The sequence below is a fragment of the Piliocolobus tephrosceles genome, chromosome 13 (assembly GCF_002776525.5).
Source record: "Piliocolobus tephrosceles isolate RC106 chromosome 13, ASM277652v3, whole genome shotgun sequence".
Lineage (NCBI taxonomy): Eukaryota > Metazoa > Chordata > Mammalia > Primates > Cercopithecidae > Piliocolobus > Piliocolobus tephrosceles.
In genome coordinates this window covers 79,955,142-79,972,997 of record NC_045446.1, presented here as the reverse complement: position 1 = coordinate 79,972,997, position 17,856 = coordinate 79,955,142, and the positions used below count along the sequence as shown (strand labels likewise).

General features: G+C 37.0%; 1 protein-coding gene across 2 annotated transcripts in view; it reads right to left on the bottom strand.

Annotated features, from left to right (window-relative positions):
- NAALAD2 (N-acetylated alpha-linked acidic dipeptidase 2) overlaps nt 1-15,948 on the bottom strand; it is a 56,458-nt gene extending 40,510 nt beyond the window's left edge. For both annotated transcript variants that reach the window (XM_023209201.3, XM_023209202.3), the window contains exons 1-4: nt 15,780-15,948; nt 14,956-15,067; nt 2,483-2,669; nt 885-986 (exon numbers count right to left, since the gene is read on the bottom strand). In XM_023209201.3, coding sequence (XP_023064969.2) covers nt 885-986; nt 2,483-2,669; nt 14,956-15,067; nt 15,780-15,861 — 483 coding nt within the window. In that variant the 5' untranslated portion in view covers nt 15,862-15,948. The remainder of the gene's footprint in view (nt 1-884; nt 987-2,482; nt 2,670-14,955; nt 15,068-15,779) is intronic.
- Between the last annotated feature and the right edge of the window lie 1,908 nt (nt 15,949-17,856).

The window sequence follows — 17,856 nt, the reverse complement described above, 5'->3', positions numbered from 1 at the left end:
AGTGCTGGGATCACAGGTGTGAGCCACCACACTCAGCCAGACATTTAAACAATGTATCCTGTGTTGAAGAAATTATCAGTGTATAAATAAATGTCATTTTAAAGATCCTAACTATATTTATTTACTTTCCAACCATTGCATTAACTTAAGAACCTCTATGGTATGATCCATAAAATCCTATCTATGAATCCATAAAAAATTCAAACTATGAACAATGGAAAGAAGTTTGTAAAAACACCTACTGCCGGCTGGGCGTGGTGGCTCACACCTATAATTCCAGCACTTTGGGAGGCCGAGGCGAGCAGATCACCTGAGGCTGGGAGTTCCAGACTAGCCTGAACAACATAGAGAAACCCCATCTCCACTAAAACAAAAAATACAAAATTAGCCGGGCATAGCGGCGTGTGCCTGTGGTCCCAGCTACTCAGGAGGCTGAGTCAAGATGATTGCTTGAACCCGGGAGGTGGAAGTTGCAGTGAGCCGAGATTGCGCCACTGCACTCCAGCCTGGGTGACAACAGCGAAACTCCGTCTCAAAAAAAACAAAATAAAACAAAAACAAAAACAAACAAAAAACACCTACTGCCTCACTGAATTAAAGGCGTGTTCAGCAGTTTCTTTGTTATTTCAAAGAGTGGCATCTGCTTCAGAAGGATCAGTTTTTAATGTATTTGTTTTGTTTCTTTTTTTTCTGATGTTCTTTTCTATTTTGTTTTATTATAATTTTTTTCTAATTTGGGGGATGAGGGCTTCATAGTACTGAATATCAAACAATGGATCAGCATGTATGATTCACCTAATTTCCTTGGTTTTAGTCCTCTACACAGGTTTTATATAGCAAAAGAACCATTTAAAGACTTGGATTACAAATGTATTTTATTTTACCTCTGGCATGCCTTGGGCTGAGAAAGCATTATATGGTGGAACAATATTTGTAACATTCTCGTAGCCATCTGGTGTTGGTTCGAAGTATGATGTTTTGAAAATCTAGCAAGATTTAGAACATGTCAAGTTGGAGAGAAAAATTCCAGTTTATTAGTAAGATATAATTCATTTTGCCTCCAAGTATATACTTCAGATTAAGCATCCTGGAACTAGGTTCTATAATTAAATAGATAAATTACACTGACAACAATGAGAAAGAGCCTTGTCATTATTATTGTCTTCCTAATAATAGAAACTTTTATAAATGCATGCAATCCCTGGTAACCAAAAGTTTCCTTATAAAGTGTAACAGCAAGGCTTCAAAGTGGCACTTTGGTGATCCTCTTTTTTTGACTATGCCTTTTCAGCTTCCTTTGTGGGCTCCTTTTCTTTTATCTTTATTTAAATAATATTTCCCCATGTTTTATCCCCAGCCCATTGCTTGCCTCTGTACTCCCTCCCTGCGAGACTTTATTGAGTATTAAAATGTTACCAATAGCTAATATGCTTATGATGCTTACCTTTTCAGATTCATATATTTAAATGTTTGGTAGTTATTTCATCCTGGATGTCCAAACTCAGCATGTTAAAACTCAAATTTATCGTCTCTCACCCCGGGCCTGCTTTTGGTCTGCATTTCCTACCTCTGTTAATAGCTTTAGTCATTAGCCACCCACACCAGACAGTCTCAGAGTCATCCTGAACTCTATCTTCCCATCCTTCCCCAAGTCAATCACTAATCAGTTCCTGCTAATACATTTCCTTACTATTTCTGAAATCCACCTGTCTTCCTCATTCCTACTAACATCCTAATTTAAAACTTTATTATCTTTTACCTGGACTATTGTCTTAAGACAACAACTTTAACCTGTTGCTTAGCCTAGGTGTAATCTACAGAGGACCTTGTCTATCTAAAACGCCCCTCCAGCCACATTCTTCCCCTGCTCAGGACTTGCCATTGGCTCCCATGAACTGAAGTTGAAATTTAAGCTCCTTAGGACAGCATATACACCCTTCTGTGATCTGTTCCAGAACATATTTACTGGTTTATCTCATATCATAGCCCACTTTGTATTTTACACTTTTGAAATACAGAAAATCACTACATTCTCCCAATAATACTAAGCTAGTATATGCCTCCAAGTCTTTGCCAATATTTTGTCTTTTCTTGAGAATTCTCTTAGCTTATTTTGTCACATGGTTAACTCCTTATGTCCTTTCATGACTCACATGTCAAGACTTCAGGAAACCTTCTCTAATTCCCAGGCTGGGCTAAGTGACCCTTTTCTGGATAAATAATGAACTCTAATCATACTCTTCACAGCACTTATCATACTAATTTGAAGTGTGAAGTATTCCATTGTCTGCCTCACCTTACTTAGGCAAAGGAACCATGTCCTAGTCTTCATTCTGGCCTCAGGACTTAACACCATGTCAAACACATATTGGATACTGAATAATTCATTATCAACAAATTTCTCCTTTTACTTGACCCTACATTACAATCCACATAAAACGGTCAGATCGTAAAACATAAAAGTACCAACAATTTCACATACCTCAGTTTCATGTTCATCCACAATTGATATATAGTTGGCATTTGTCTCATTGGGGTAAGATAAGAGGACATCATAATGAACCAACTTGGCTGAATCTAGTCCAAATTTCTTCCACTGGGTTTGGATTTCCTTGGCAAGCAAGAAATTTTGTTCTGTTCCTGCCAGATGAGGAAGCTTTGTAAAAGAACTAAAATGAAAATAAAATATAGGAGGGAGTTAAAGACTATGCTCAGATGATGTACCTAAAAACTACTCTAAACGCACTACTTATGCTTTGGGCATTAAGTTATCGTTCCTATATGACAGATAAAAGCAACTTAGCTAGTGTTACCAGTTTCTAGACAGGCCAATTTTTAAGTTATTTGTATACAACTGCAGTTTTCATATTATGCTTCCTCAGAAAAGAACACATTTCATGGTAGACACAATCAGCAAAGGCTCAGCTATGAGAAGACACACTGGAAGAACGTCATACTCCTATACTAATAATGTTCATTTTTGCTGCTTGTCAGAGAACAGAGACATTTTGGAAAAAAAATTAGATCTTAATATCTCGCAGGGACCCCTTGGGCACTTCCATGTTTAACTTATATATTTCTACTGTTGATTGTGTCATGTATGCAGTTGCTTATTTATCTCATTGATGTCAAAGTGCATGCATTTTTACTTTTAATATCCCCTTAGTGCTTAGTTCTTGCCTTTTACCCAAAAAGTACAGGCTTGCTGAATTTAATTTGGGCAGTGTTCTCTTGGTTCTGGATGTAAATGAGTTGTAACATTTAAGTGACCTCACAAACTTAGTTCTTAGTGAGATTTATTTTACTCGGGGTGAATATTTTCTTTTTTTTTTTTTTTTCTTGAGACAGAGTCTCGCTGGGTAGCCCAGGCTGGAGTGCAGTGGCACGATCTTGACCTGGGCTCACTGCAAACTCCGCCTCCCAGGTTCATGCCATTCTCCTGCCTCAGCCTCCTGAGTAGCTGGGACTACAGGCGCCCGCCACCGCGTCCGGCTAATTTTTTGTATTTTTAGTAGAGACGGGGTTTCACCGTGGTCTCGATCTCCTGACCTCGTGATCCGCCCGCCTCGGCCTCCCAAAGTGCTGGGATTACAAACGTGAGCCACCGCACCCAGCCAAATAATATTTTTAAAGTCCCTGGCCGGGCGTGGTGGCTGACACCTGTAATCCCGGCACTTTGGGAGGCCGAGAAGGGTGGATCAACTGAAGTCAGGAGTTCAAGACCAGCCTGGCCAACATAGTGAAACCCCGTCTCTACCAAAAATACAAAAAATTAGCCAGGCTTCGTGGCGGGTGATTGTAATCCCAGCTACTTGGGAGGCCAAGGCAGGAGAATTGCTTGAATCTGGGAGGCGGAGGTTGCAGTGAGCCCAGATCATGCCAATGCACTCCAGCCTGGGTGACGAAGTGAGACGATGTCACAAAAAAAAAAAAAAAAAGTAGTCCCCCACCATCAGTAGAACAAAAATAAACCCTTTTTTAATTCTTTTTTTTTTTGTTAACCAGACCACAGCCACAAAATATATGGCAGTAGAGGGAAATTAACATGTATTGAAAACCTGTTGTATGACAAGCACTCTACAGTCACTTTCATATGTGTTTTCTCATTTAATCATCACAATCCTTCCATCATCCCCATTTTGCAAATGAGGATACTGACAGAGTGGCTGAGTAATGTACTCATAATTTTACAGCTAATAAATGCTGGAACTGGAATCCAAAATTTTAGTTATCTGATCTTGAGAAATAGTGATATTTCTAAATAATTCATCTGCTCTTATTACCCATGTGCTTAAAATTCTTCTATAACTCCCTGTACCCTGCATTAGACAGTTCACATTCTAACATGGCATCTAAAGCACTTTTAGGTTAGGTCCTCTCTTCTGTCTTTTCAGATTAATTTCCCATCACTCTCTTATAAACTTTTCTGCTCCCTGTCACTGAGTATACTTACTTTTCTCATAAAATGATTATGATCTTTAATACCTTTTAGCCTTTGCACAATGTCTTATCTCAGGCAAAAATATTGTCCCATCTACCTGACTCTCCCTCTATTACCACTTCTAATCATTCTCCTTTCTTATCTCCAAACTATTAATCATCCATAAGGACTCTTCAAGCATCATCTTCTCTGAGAAGATGTCCTTCTCTATATCATAAAATGAAAACTGCAGGTATCAGATGTTTAATTTCATGCTATATTTATTTTTAAAAAGTACAAATATGTTCAGATGGAAGTTATTTTATATGTATAGGAATAAAAAAGCAAAACAGCTAGAGACATTTAATTTCTAATTTATGCAATTCATTATTTTAGTTTCTACAAAGAGCAGATATGATTCTTGTAATTAGAAAAAAAAAATACTTATTTCTTTAAATTAGGAGGAAGGATTAGCCATGAACTTTTTTGCCTCCCATATTTTCAAGACCCCCCTGAAATGAAATACAGAAGTACAGAACAAGAGTAGGAAGGTATAACATCCTTTATTTTATATCAGAATTTCTCCGTATGGGCCCAAAATGGGCATTACAGCTCCAGGCATACATATTCACCCAGTAACTTCAGGAGAAACAAGTACAAACTAGAATAACTATTCCTTCTTTTGTGTTTAACAAAGGAACATTTTTGTAGAAGACCTTAGCTAAGTTTTTCTCCCATTTCATTAGGCAAAATAGGGTCATTCACCCCTTTTCAAACCAATCAAGAGATTCCTGGGCTGGGAGGAAGGTAACCTTTCCTGAACACATACCCTCCTGAGGGAGGGAGAACACTCACAGTTGAGGCTCTGTTAATAAGAAAGTGGCTGGAAGAAATAAAATTGTTCCCACATTTAAGCCCTTTAACTCAATCTTCAAGCCCTCCTTTGCCTTCTAAACTCTTCTGCTGTGTTCATTAACCCTTTAGATCTGCAATCAACAGTTCGCCTATATCTTCAGCACCTTCTCTGAATGTTTCCCTGACCTCCTTGTCTTTCTTTTCTTTTTTTTTTTCATTTGTTTTTCCAGGTGGAGTTTTGCTTTTGTTGCCCAGGCTGGAGTGCAGTGGTACGATCTCGGCTTACTGCAACCTCCGCCTCCCGGGTTCAAGCGATTCTCCCGCCTCAGCCTCCTGAGTAGCTGGGATATCAGGTGCACATCACCATGCCCAGCTAATTTTTTGTATTTTTAGTAGAGGTGGGGTTTCATTATGTTGGACAGGCTGGTCTCAAACTCCTGACCTCAGGTGATCCACTGTCCTCGGCCTCCCAAAGTGCAGGGATTACAGGCATGAGCCACCATGCCCAGCCAACCTCCTTGTCTTAACTGATTTCCTCTGAGGACTCTGCTCACCTGCAGGCTGTTTTATTTCCCATGACTCCACATATCTCATGACTAAAGTTCAGCTAGGAGGCCTTCTTACTCTCCACTGGCTCTTTCAAATATATCTCTTTCTTCTTCTTTCCAAACTAGCAGCTTTTTTGAAGCTTACACCAAAAGTCACCACCCACTACACCTTCTAGGCACTGTCATCTACAAAACTTTAGGTCATGCCTCTTCATTCATTAAAGTTGGGGGCCCCTAATATGCTGTATTTCCCACTATCCCTGTTCTTGTCATCATTCTTGGTGTGTAATTTTTGTATTTGGTTGAATGCAAAAGAAAGAAAAAACAACACCAACAAGATATTTAATCATCATGAAAACCTTTCAAAGATTGCTTATCAACTTATGCATAATCCCAGCACTTTGGGAGGCCAAGGCAGGTGGATCACCTGAGGTCAGGAGTTTGAGACCAGCCTGGTCAACATGGTGAACCCTGTCTCTACTAAAAGTACAAAAACTAGCCAGGTGTGGTGGTGGGAGCCTGTAATCCCAGCTACTCAGGAGGCTGAGGCAGGAGAATCGCTTGAACCCGGGAGGTGGAGGTTGCAGGGAGCCGAGATTGTGCCACTGCACTCCAGTCTGGGCAACAGGGCAAGAGTCTGTCTCAAAAAATAAATAAATAAATAAAATAAAAAATTAAAAAAAAACAACCTCCGCCATTCTACTGCATTGCATGTGCTATATATAGACTGAGTCTCTCTTCAAGTGATGTTTTCCTGTATCACCAAAAAAGCACCCCAAAATAGACATTTTGAACTAACCTTGATATCTGATGTGCCTTGATAATAAATAGCTGAAATTTAATAAGAACATTATAGCTGATTTATTCCTCATTACAATAGCTCTCTTAAGTTCATCCATAGACACTAACATGGAACCTTGTGATCTCATCACCCATCTGTTGTTAAAGCACAGATGGGTAGAAAATAGAGATACTGCTCAATTTATGGTGAAGTTATGTCCCTATAAACCCATTGAAAGTCAAAAATATTACTAAATTGAAAATGCATTTAATACCCTGATAAATCCATCATAAAGTTGAAAAATTCTAAATCAAACAGTCATAAGTCAGGGATTGTCTGTTAACTGTAGTGTATGTACTTCACTGGGTGTATTTGTCTGTAGGGTTTAACTGGAGTATTAGAAGAAAAGAAGAGAAAGAATGGTGTAGAAAGATATTTTAAGAAATAATAAACAAGACCTTCCTAAAATAATGGAAGACATAAATTTACATTGTTAAGAAGCTCAGAGAGCCCAAACAGGCTAAATTTAAAGAAAACTATACCTAGACACATAGTAAAACTGCTGAAAATCAAAGACAAAAATGATACATGTTATATGATTTAATGACTAAACTTCTCATAGGATGACAGCAGCCAAAAGACAGTGAAACATTAAAGTTCTGAAAACTTCATGTGTGTTAGCAGAGTCAACCCAGAATTCTATATTCAGGAAAAATATGTTTAGAGAATAAAGTTGAAGTAAAAAATTTTATGGATGAAGAAAAACTAAGAATTAGATAAATATCTAAGAAACATGAAATACTAATTTTAACTTTAATTGGTTTACAATACATATAAATGTTCAAAGAAAAAATATGACATTAACATAGCATTTTTTGAGGTTTATATTTCATGTATGTATGATACATATGACAGCTACTTTATAAAGGATGGTGGAGGAGAGAGTAAATGGACATACAGAAATGTGAGTTTCTCCATTTTATATTAAGTGGCAGTAGTAAATTTAAGCATGCAGTGAAACATTATATATGTGTAATATAACCTTTGGAGTATCCACTAAAAAGTATAGCCAAAGAGGTATAGCCAAAAGATAAATTGAAATAAAATTTCATATATTTTCCCCACTATCAAAAAGTCAGAAAATGAGTAAAGGTACAGAAAGAAAACAGAAAACAAACCATAAAGTGGCAGACTTAAGTTTAATTATATCGATCGATAACTATATTATATGTTAATGGACTAAACACTCACAAGGCAGAGATTACCAGAGTGGACAGAAAAGCAAATATCTATTATATGTTGCCCACAGAGGGCGTACTTAAATTAAGATTACAAAAATGGATAAAACAGCAAGTGACAACTGTGTTCTCTCTATAGAGGGTACATTTTAATTCTAATGAAAGTGATAGTTAAAAGTAAGTAGATGGAAGAAGACATCTTATATAAACATAAGTATTAGAAGCCTGACGTGGCTCCATCCATATGAAATAAAATAGATTTTAAAACGTTATTACTAAAAAAAAAATAAAAACATTATTACTAAAGATAATGAAGCACATTTCATAAAAATACAAGGTCATTCTGTTTTGAAGACGTAACAACATCCATGTGTATATGCCTAATGAATGAGCCTCAGAATACATAGAGCAAAAAGTGACCAAATTAATGGGACAAATAGACAATTTCGCATTTGTGGAGAAAACTATAACATACCTCTGGATTAAATTTGACCCCCTCCCAAATTAGTAAAGAAATAAAGGAATTACCCTAATGACCAGCTAAAAAAGAAAAATCATATGATCATATGAATTGATACAGAAAACGCACTTGACAAAATTCAACACCCATTCATGAAAAAAACCCTCAGCAGTCTTGGAATAGAGGGGAGCTTTCTTGACAAAGAGCATCAACAAAATACCGACAGCTACGTCATACTTAATGGTGAAACTAAATCTTTCTCCTTAAGATCAGAAAAAAGAAAAGAATATCCATTCTTACTACTTGTATTCAACAGAGTAATGGAAGTTCCAGTCAGCACAAAGAGGCAATTTTTCTTAAAAAATTAAAAGGCATACAGATTAGAAAGTAAAAAGAAATGAAATGTTCCCTTTTTGAAGATGACATTATTGTCTACATAGAAAATTCCAATGAATCTACAAGAAACAAACCAAAACAAACAAACAAACAAACAAACCAAACTCTTTCCCACCTTCCAGCCAAGTCCAGTGGCTCACACTTGTAATTCCAGAAATTTGGGAGGCCAAGGTGGGAGGATCGCTTCACCCCAGGAGTTTGAAACCAGCCTGGGAAATATGGCAAGACTGTCTCAGAAAACACCCCCAAAATCAAAACAAACAAACAAACAAAACCTTCTTAGAGTTCAGCAAGGTCACAGGATGCAATATCAATACACAAACACAACTGTATTTCTATATGCTAACAACAGAGTATGTGGAAAGTGAAATTAAAACAAATTTGCAAATTTGCATTTGCTCCAAAGAAAATGAAATACTTAGATGTAAATCTAACAAAGCATATAAAGCATCTGCTTAATGCAAATTACAAAATGCTGATAAAAGAAAGATGATCTACAATTGGAAACATACCATGTTCATGTAATAGAAGACTGGACATAGCAAAAATGTCAATAATTCCCAAATTGCTCTATAGGATTAATGTAATTCCTATCAAAACTGCACCAATAGTTTTTTAGACAAATATGTGTTTATTATATATTTTAAATGAAAAGGTAAGGGATATAGTATAGCTACAATAATAGTTTAAAAGAATAAGGTAAGAGGAATCATTCTATGCTTTGTTAAAATCTACTATATCACTTTAATAATCAGGACAGCACGGTACTGGATCAATAGGGCAGAATATAAAACTCAGAAACAGAATAAGACTCTATCTCTACAGAAGAGAGAATCTAGAAATAGACTCACACAAATAAGCCCCATCAATTTTTAACAAAGATGCAAAAGCAATTAAATGAAAGAAGGATAACATTTTAACAAATGGTGATAGAGCAACTGGACATTCTCAAGCAAAAGAATGAACTCAACCTAAACCTTTCCTTATGCGCAAAATAACTCAAAATAGTTCAGAAACTTTAATGTAAAAGGTAAATTCTAAACCTTTGGGGGAAAAAAGAAGACAAAATTGGTCAAAGGCCAGATCAAACAGTTCTTAGATATGAACCCAAAAGCATGATCCTAAAGAGAAAAATTGATAAATTAAACCTCATCAAAATAAGGTTTTAACTTCTGATCTGCAAATAAGGGTGGACAAACAGACAAATTACAGACTGGAGAAAAAATATTTGTTCATTGCATTTCCAACAAAAGACTTATATCTAGAGTAGAGTTGACCCTTGAAACGACATAGGTTTGAACAGCATGGGTCCACTTCTATATGATTTTTTTCCAATAAATATATTGGAATTTTTTTTTGAGATATGCAGCAATTTTAAAAAAAAACTCATAAATGAACCACATAACCTAGAAATATTAAAAAAGTAAGAAGAGGTTTGTCATGAATGCATGAAGTACATGCAAATAATATCTATTTTATCATTTACTATTTTAAAATAACATTAATCTATTATAAAAAGTTAAAATGTATCAAAACGTATTCATACACTTACAGACTACATGGTGCCATTTGCAGTCTACAGAAATGTAAACAAACAAAGATACAATATAAAATCATAATTATGTAAAATTAACTGTAATACATTGTGTACTACAGTAATACTTTTGTAGCCACAGCTTATTGCTCTTGCAGTGAGCTCCTGAGGTGACTATCTGCTTAAACCATGGTGTGATGCTAATCATCTCCCTAATCATCACTACATGAAGAGTTTCTTTCTGCAGTAAATGGCTTATGGCAGTTTTAAAAAACATGATCTCTCATGGTTCTCATGTAGTTCTCACCATGTTTAGTACAACACTGTAAACCTTGAATAATACCATGGGATCCATACAAAGCGCCATTAATGATACATTATAAGAAAAAGATGAACTGCTTGGTATACCTTAGATTGAGGTCTGTAGCTGTGATTGCCTCCATTTTCAAGATAAATCCAGCATAAGGACTAATGTTAAAAAAAAAAAAAAAAGGAAAAATTTGTGAAGCAGTCGTGGCAGTTGTGCCAACAAGTGTGAAAACCTTGCACTTTTGCAAATTACCTTTTTCTCTTGTATTGAAAATGTAGCTTTTATGTGGGTATCGGATTGCTATAAGGAAGGCATATCTATAGACTCTAATGTGATTTGAGAAAAAGCAAAGTCATTCTATGATAATTTTAAAGCAAAAGAAAGGTAAAGGTGGAGAATTGTATGCCTGCAAAAGATGGTTTGATAAATTTAGAAAGAATTTTAACTTTTAAAGGAGGAGCAGCTTCTGCTTACCAAGAGGCAGTAGACAAGTTCCCAGATGACATGAAGAAAATTACTGAGGAGAAAGGATATCTGCCTGAACAGATTTTTTAATGCAAATGAAAGTACCCTATTCTGGTGGTGGAGGGGGATGCTACAAAGGATATTTATGACTAAGAAAGAGATGTAAGCACTGAGATTTAAGGCAGGAAGGGATAGGGGAATTCTACTGTTTTGTGCAAATGCAGTTGGGTTTATGATAAGGACTGCCCTTATCTATGAAGCTGCTAACCCCCAAGCCTTGAAGGGAAAAGATAAACACCAGCTTTCAGTGTTTTGGTTGTACAACAAGAAGGCCTGGACAACAGAAACCCATGTTCTAGATTGAGTCCACCCATACTTTGTTCCTGCAGTCATGAAAAACCTTGCCGGGAAGGGACTGCCTTTTAAAGTTCTTTTGGTATTGGAAGACACCTCTGGCTGCCCAGAAACCCTGAGATCAAGTAGTCTACTTGCCCCCAAACACATCTCTCTAATTTGCCCCCTAGATCAAGGCGTCATAATAAGAATCTTTAAGGCTCATTGCACTCTATTGAAAGGATTGTCAGTCCTATGGAAGAGAACCCCAATAGAACATCATGAAATTCTGAAAGAATTAACACCATTGAAGATGCCATCATTGTTATAGAAAATGCTGTGAAAGCCATCAAGCCCAATACAATAAATTCCTGCTAAAGCAAACTGTGTGCAGATGTTGTACATGACTTAACGGGATTGATGACAGAACCAAACAAAGTAATCATGAAAGAGATTGTGAATATGGCAAAAAAAAAAAAAAAAAAAAAAAAAAAATGTAAAAACAGGTTGAGGGATGAAGGGTTTCACGTTAGTAATCTTGGAAAAATTCAAAGGTAGCAGACACCAGAAAAATTAACAGAAGATGATTTGATGGAGATGAGTACTTCTAAACCAGTACCAGATGATGAGGAAGAAGACAGAAGAAGCAATGCCAGAAAACAAGATGACATTAGACAATCTGGCAGAAGGTTTTACATTATTCAAGACTGCTTTTGACTTCTTTTACAAAAAGGTCCTTTATATGATACGGGCACTAAAACTAAAGCAAATTCTGGAAGAAGAACTGGTAGTGTATAAAAATATGTTTAGAGAAAAGAAAAAGTAAAAACCAGACATGCTGTCTAAGAATTAAATGGAATGTGACTGCCTTTCCTGCCTCCCCTTCTCTACCTTCTCTGCCTCTGCCATCCTTGAGACAGCAAGACCAACCCCTCCTCTTCCTCCTCCTCCTCAGCCTACTCAATATGAAGACTGTGGGAAGACCTTTATGAAAATCTACATTCACTTAATGAATAGTAAATGATTTTTCTCTTTCTTATGATTTGCTTAATATAATTTTATTTTTTCTAGCTTACTTTATTGTAAGAATACAGCATATAATACATATACAAAATACATGTTAATTGTCTATGTTATTGCTAAGGTCACTAGTAGGCTATTAATAGTTAAGTTTTGGGGGAGTTAAAAGTTATATGTGGATTTTTGACTGCATGGAAGGGTCAGCACCCTATGCCCACATTATTCAAGAGTCCACTCCATATAAAGAACTCTAAAAACTCCCTAGGGGGGTTGGGAATGGTGGCTCATGCTTATAATCCTAGCACTTTGAGAGGGTGAGGTGGGTGGGTCACTTGAGCTCAGGAGTTCGAGACCAGCCTGGGCAAAATAATGAGACCCTGTCTCTACCAATGACAACAACAACAAAAACAAACAAATAAATAAAAATTTAAAAATTAGCTGCATGTGGTGATGCATGTCTGTAGTCCCAGCTACTTAGGAGGCTGAGGTGGGAGAACCCCTTGAGCCTAGGACATGGAGGTTGCAGTGAGTTGAGATCGCACCACTGTACTCCAGCCTGGGTGATGGAGTGAGATTCTGTCTCAAAACAACAACAACAACAACAACAACAACAACAACAAATAAAAAACTCCACGGGGGGAAAACAACATATGTCTAAATAGAAAATAAGCCAAAGCTGTGAATAGGCTTCTAAATTTATTTCTTTATTTTTAAATTTTATGGCTACCTACTACTTGTACACATGTGTAGGGTATATGTGATATCTTGATACAAGCATACAATAAGTAATGATCAAATCAGGGTAATTAGGATATCTATCACCTCAAACATTTATCATTTCTTTGAGTTCGGAACATTTCAAGTACACTCTAGTTAATTTTGAAATATATGATAATTATTGTTAATTATAGTTGCCCTATTGTGCTATGTAATACTAGATCTTATTCCTTCTATCTAACTATATTTTTGTACCCATTGAACCAGCCTCTCAGTATCGTCCACCCTCCTCACTACACTTCCAGTTTCTGGTAACCATCATTCTATTCTCTATCTCGATGAGATCAGTTTTTTTTAGCTCCCACATATGAGTTACATCATGAAATATGTATCTTTCTGTGCCTGGCTTATTTCACTTAACATAATGACATTTAGTTCCATTCATGTTGCTACAGATGATAGGATTTTTTTCTTTTTTATGCTGAATAATAATCCATCCTGTATATATACCATAATATTTGTTGATGGAAGTTGATCATCAAGTTGATTCGGTATCTTGGCTATTGTGAATACTGCTGTGATAAACATCGGAGTGCACATATCTCTTTGGAATACTGATTTCCTTACTTTGGGGTAGAAATGCAAAATGATGCAACCATTTTCACTTATCTTAGGCATTTTCTTAAAAAGTTAAACTTATCATCAAACTCAATCATTTCTAGAGAAATAAAACCACATATCCACAGAAAGACTTGTAAACATCTGTTCACAGCAGCTTTATTCACAATAGTCAAAAACTATAATCAACCCAAATTTCCATCAACTACACATTGTAGTATATCCATACAATGGAATTCTAGTCAGCAATAAAAATAATGAACTACGAATACATGCAACAATCTAGATGAATCTCAAAATCATTATTCTGAGTAAAAAAGCTAGATACAAAAGAGCATGTACTATATGATTCCATTTAAATAAGATTCTAGAAAATGCAAATGAGTCTCCAGTGACATAAAATTTATTAGTGATTGCCTAGTGCCAGAGATGGAGGGGGGTGGGGAATAAACTGCAAAGGGCATAACGGAATATTTTTGTAGCATGATGGAGGAGGCGGTTTGTTCAGTATAGCATACATCTGTCACAACTCTCAAATTGTAGGGTTCATAGGGATGCAGTTTCTTTTATGTAAATTATACTTCACTAATGCTGATTTTTTAAAAAAAAAACACCGATTGAAAGAGTCTGAATACAGAAATAAATACTATGGCCATTGTTCTTAAGGAGTTTATGATCACTCCCCCGATTTCTACTGTTTTTCATGGTTAGAAGCTAGAGGATTTGCAATGACTCTTTCTGGTTTCATTTTGTCTTATTTGTAAACAACAAACTTATACCTGCAAGATGGGGTAAAGGTTTAACTTTTGGCAGGCAGAATCAGACACTTGGATCACTTTTCTGCAAAATCACTTAGTCAATCAGCATCTAACTTTCTCTGACAGAATATGGTAGCTAAAAAATTGCTGATTAAAACCCAGGCACTGATGAACAAAGAATAACATTCAGTTAGATACAAAGTTATATGAAGTTGAAACATCTCTCAATAAGCCAACCAGATACTTTTTGTTATGTAAAGTTAGGGAAGAAAGACCTACTTTTATAACATTCTAACAGATTTCACCCCAAGAGTGGTTTAAAGAGACATTAAAAAAAAAAAAAAAAAAAAAAAACACACATAAACATAAGTTGATGACCAATTTTGTAATTTCACACAGAGAAGACTATTCTCATGAATATAACCAGTTATAATATGCTTCTCACTGTGATATTTTAAACATGAGTTTTAAGATCAAATATGTAAAAAAAAAAAAAACTCACCGAAGAAATGATTTGATGTTTTCAGCTTTCATTTCGGATACCAGTTCCCACCTTATACTTTGATGATAGCCCACAGAAGTGGTTGATTCTTTGAGAGGCTTAATAAACCAGCCTGAGGGGGAAAAAAAAAAATGCACAAATATCCACAAAATCACTTTGACTTTATTAAAACTAGAAGCCATCCCTCTCTCCTTCCCCCCAAAAAGTCTTTATCTGACAAATAGATCATGGTGGGCTTTAAAAAATAATGTTCATATTAAATGCAGAAAACCTATAAATTCTAATATGCAGTATAATTTTGAGATGCTTAAAAGGAGTTTTATTTAAGGGAAGCTCTTTCATTTTCCCACGTTATGCATGAAGGCATAGCTTTTCTTGTTCTTCCCTGAGTATCTAGTCCCTGACACATAGGGAACATTCCACACATATTTATTTAAATACAGAGCAGCGTTTTTGTTTTGTTTTGTTTCGTTTCGTTTCGTTTTGTTTTGCTTTGCTTTTAGCGCTGCCCGCATTAGTTGACAGTTTTGACTCACTAATGTTGCTTGGAAATAAAATAATTTTTTTCATCCCCGCAGATAGTGACAGCTCTAGGTTGTCTTTAGTGAACTCAGTGAACATTTAATAAATTTGAATTTCAAGCACATTTTGTCTATTAGGAACCTCAAAATACATTCCGTCTGGTTTCTAGTTTTGCTGAAAATTGCAGTTTATCATATCTAGCCCAGTGGGTCAGAACTAGCGCACAGCCCAGTCCCTTCCAGCTCCAGGATTTCTCCCTTTATCTCTGCAGAGTCACGAGCCCCGGTGTTTCGTTCACTTACCCACCATAAACCCCACCAGGAAAGATGCCAGCGCAGCAGTCAAGCACACCCAAAGGTATAGATGGCCCCTGGACTTCGCCATGGCCTCTTGAGGGCTGAGCTTGGGGCGCCTACTACCTTCGCGAGCCTCGGGGCTGCAGAGAAACAGAGAGCGAGCGGGCAGGAGCCTGTGAGCGCGGGGTGGCCTCCTCTGACCTTCGCAAGGCCGCGCCTCCGCCCTCCCCGCCAGTCCGGAGACGAGGAAAACAAGGCAGCGCCGAGCTCCTCCGGGTCCCTGTGGTCCCCAGGGGCCCTGGAGGGGAAAGAGGAAGCCCTACAGAGGGAGGAGGCATTCTTCCTGTTGGCGGGCAACTTCCATTCTGTGGATCCCGCAGTAACCCGGACATAGTAGGTGGCGGGAGCTGCTGAAAATGTCCCTAATTATTTCCTAAAGAACTCGACTGCTGTTTGCCACACCCATCCCCCAAAATGCCCAATTTCGGCTCAGAAGTGAATTTAAGTATTGCTTTTCTTGACCTATTGGTTATTCTTCTTCCAGATTCTCTGCTGTAATTTCCCACTTGTCAAACTCGGGAAGAATTTCTGGTCCTGGGTGCTCCGCTGTTAAAGCTTTTAATACCACCAATATTTCAATCACTGTCAGCATCAAAATCGATGGGATTGCGTTCTGTTGTTCCCCTTTACTTAAACAAAACTCCACATTTCTGTAATTCTGTTTCCACTCATTTAACTGAGGTTTTTACCTACCTCACTGGAATGTTTTGGGTTCACATTAGTAAAAGTAGTCATTGAAAGGACCTTGCACTGCCAGTAGTTACTGAGAGTAGGTTCTTAATGCTGAGGCTCAGACACCAATATCCCAAAATATGGTGCTTTGAGATGCTAAACTGAAGAAGCTAGCCGGTCTCTCTGGCCATACCCCTCTCTTCCAGCTCTTCCCTCTCAATCCTTTGTCTCTCCCAAAGCACAGAATAAAGCTGCTCTGTAAAGTTCCCTTATCTGCCTAAAGTCCAGAACTATTAAAGGATAAAACAAGTAAGCAAACGAAAAAACAGTTTCTTTCCTGAGTTTTAATTAACTGAACTCACAGGAAGAAGGACTGCAGTCTGTCAACACAACTGGCAGACTTCTGTTACAAACCGTTTTCTGCTCTGTAGCGCCAACAGACTTTGTCCCAGGCCATTGTATATTCTTCAAGCCCATTGAATTCCCCTGAAATTCACTTACTACTCTCCTAAAATTATACAAACATTCTCATCTTCCTTTCCTCTAAAAAGATGAGTATATTATCATCTGTACCTCATTGGGCTATTGGGTAATCATTCTACTATGATTCCCTTATGCTATGTTGTTCAATAAATTTGTAAGTCTTTTTTCCTAATAGTCTGCGTTTTGTGAGTTGATTTTCCAGCAAAACTTCAGAGGGTGAAAGGGAAGCTTTACCCCTGCATTAACAATGGCCCCTGTCATTCCCCTGTCCTCACAATATTACATTCATGAAGCATTTCTCTTTAAAGATGGGTTTGCAAAATAGCGGCCGTCGTAAATAGCCTGCATCAACCATCTTACCTCAGAGAAAAATTTTAAGAATTTATGATTGGCTTCACGTATCTAACTAAAAGTAGTTTTTTCAGCCAAAGCAAAACTGCTGAGTTGATTTCAAAGACGGTAGGATATCTAGGATAAACTTCACAGCATTATCTGCTGTGAATATAATAATGTTTAACTTGATGATAAACTGGTGAGATATTTGTCAAACCCACAGTCTCACCAGGTGCTGTGCCACAAAATTTCATGTTTTGCTTGCGATAGCTTTAGGTAATGCACCTTTGCTCCTAACAAGTGACTGGAAGAGTCAAATTTATTTTCTGGAACATAATTTTTTTTTTGTCATTGTAATGAATGGCTACAAATTGAACATAATTGTTGATAGGTATGCCTAATGACTTATTTCTTGAAACTTTTGTAGCACACCTGATATTTAACTTTGAAGCAAACCTCCTTAATGAACTATTGATTTTTAAATGTTGGCATGCAATTTAAGTCCCACCTAACTTCAGCTTTTTCAGCTACTAGC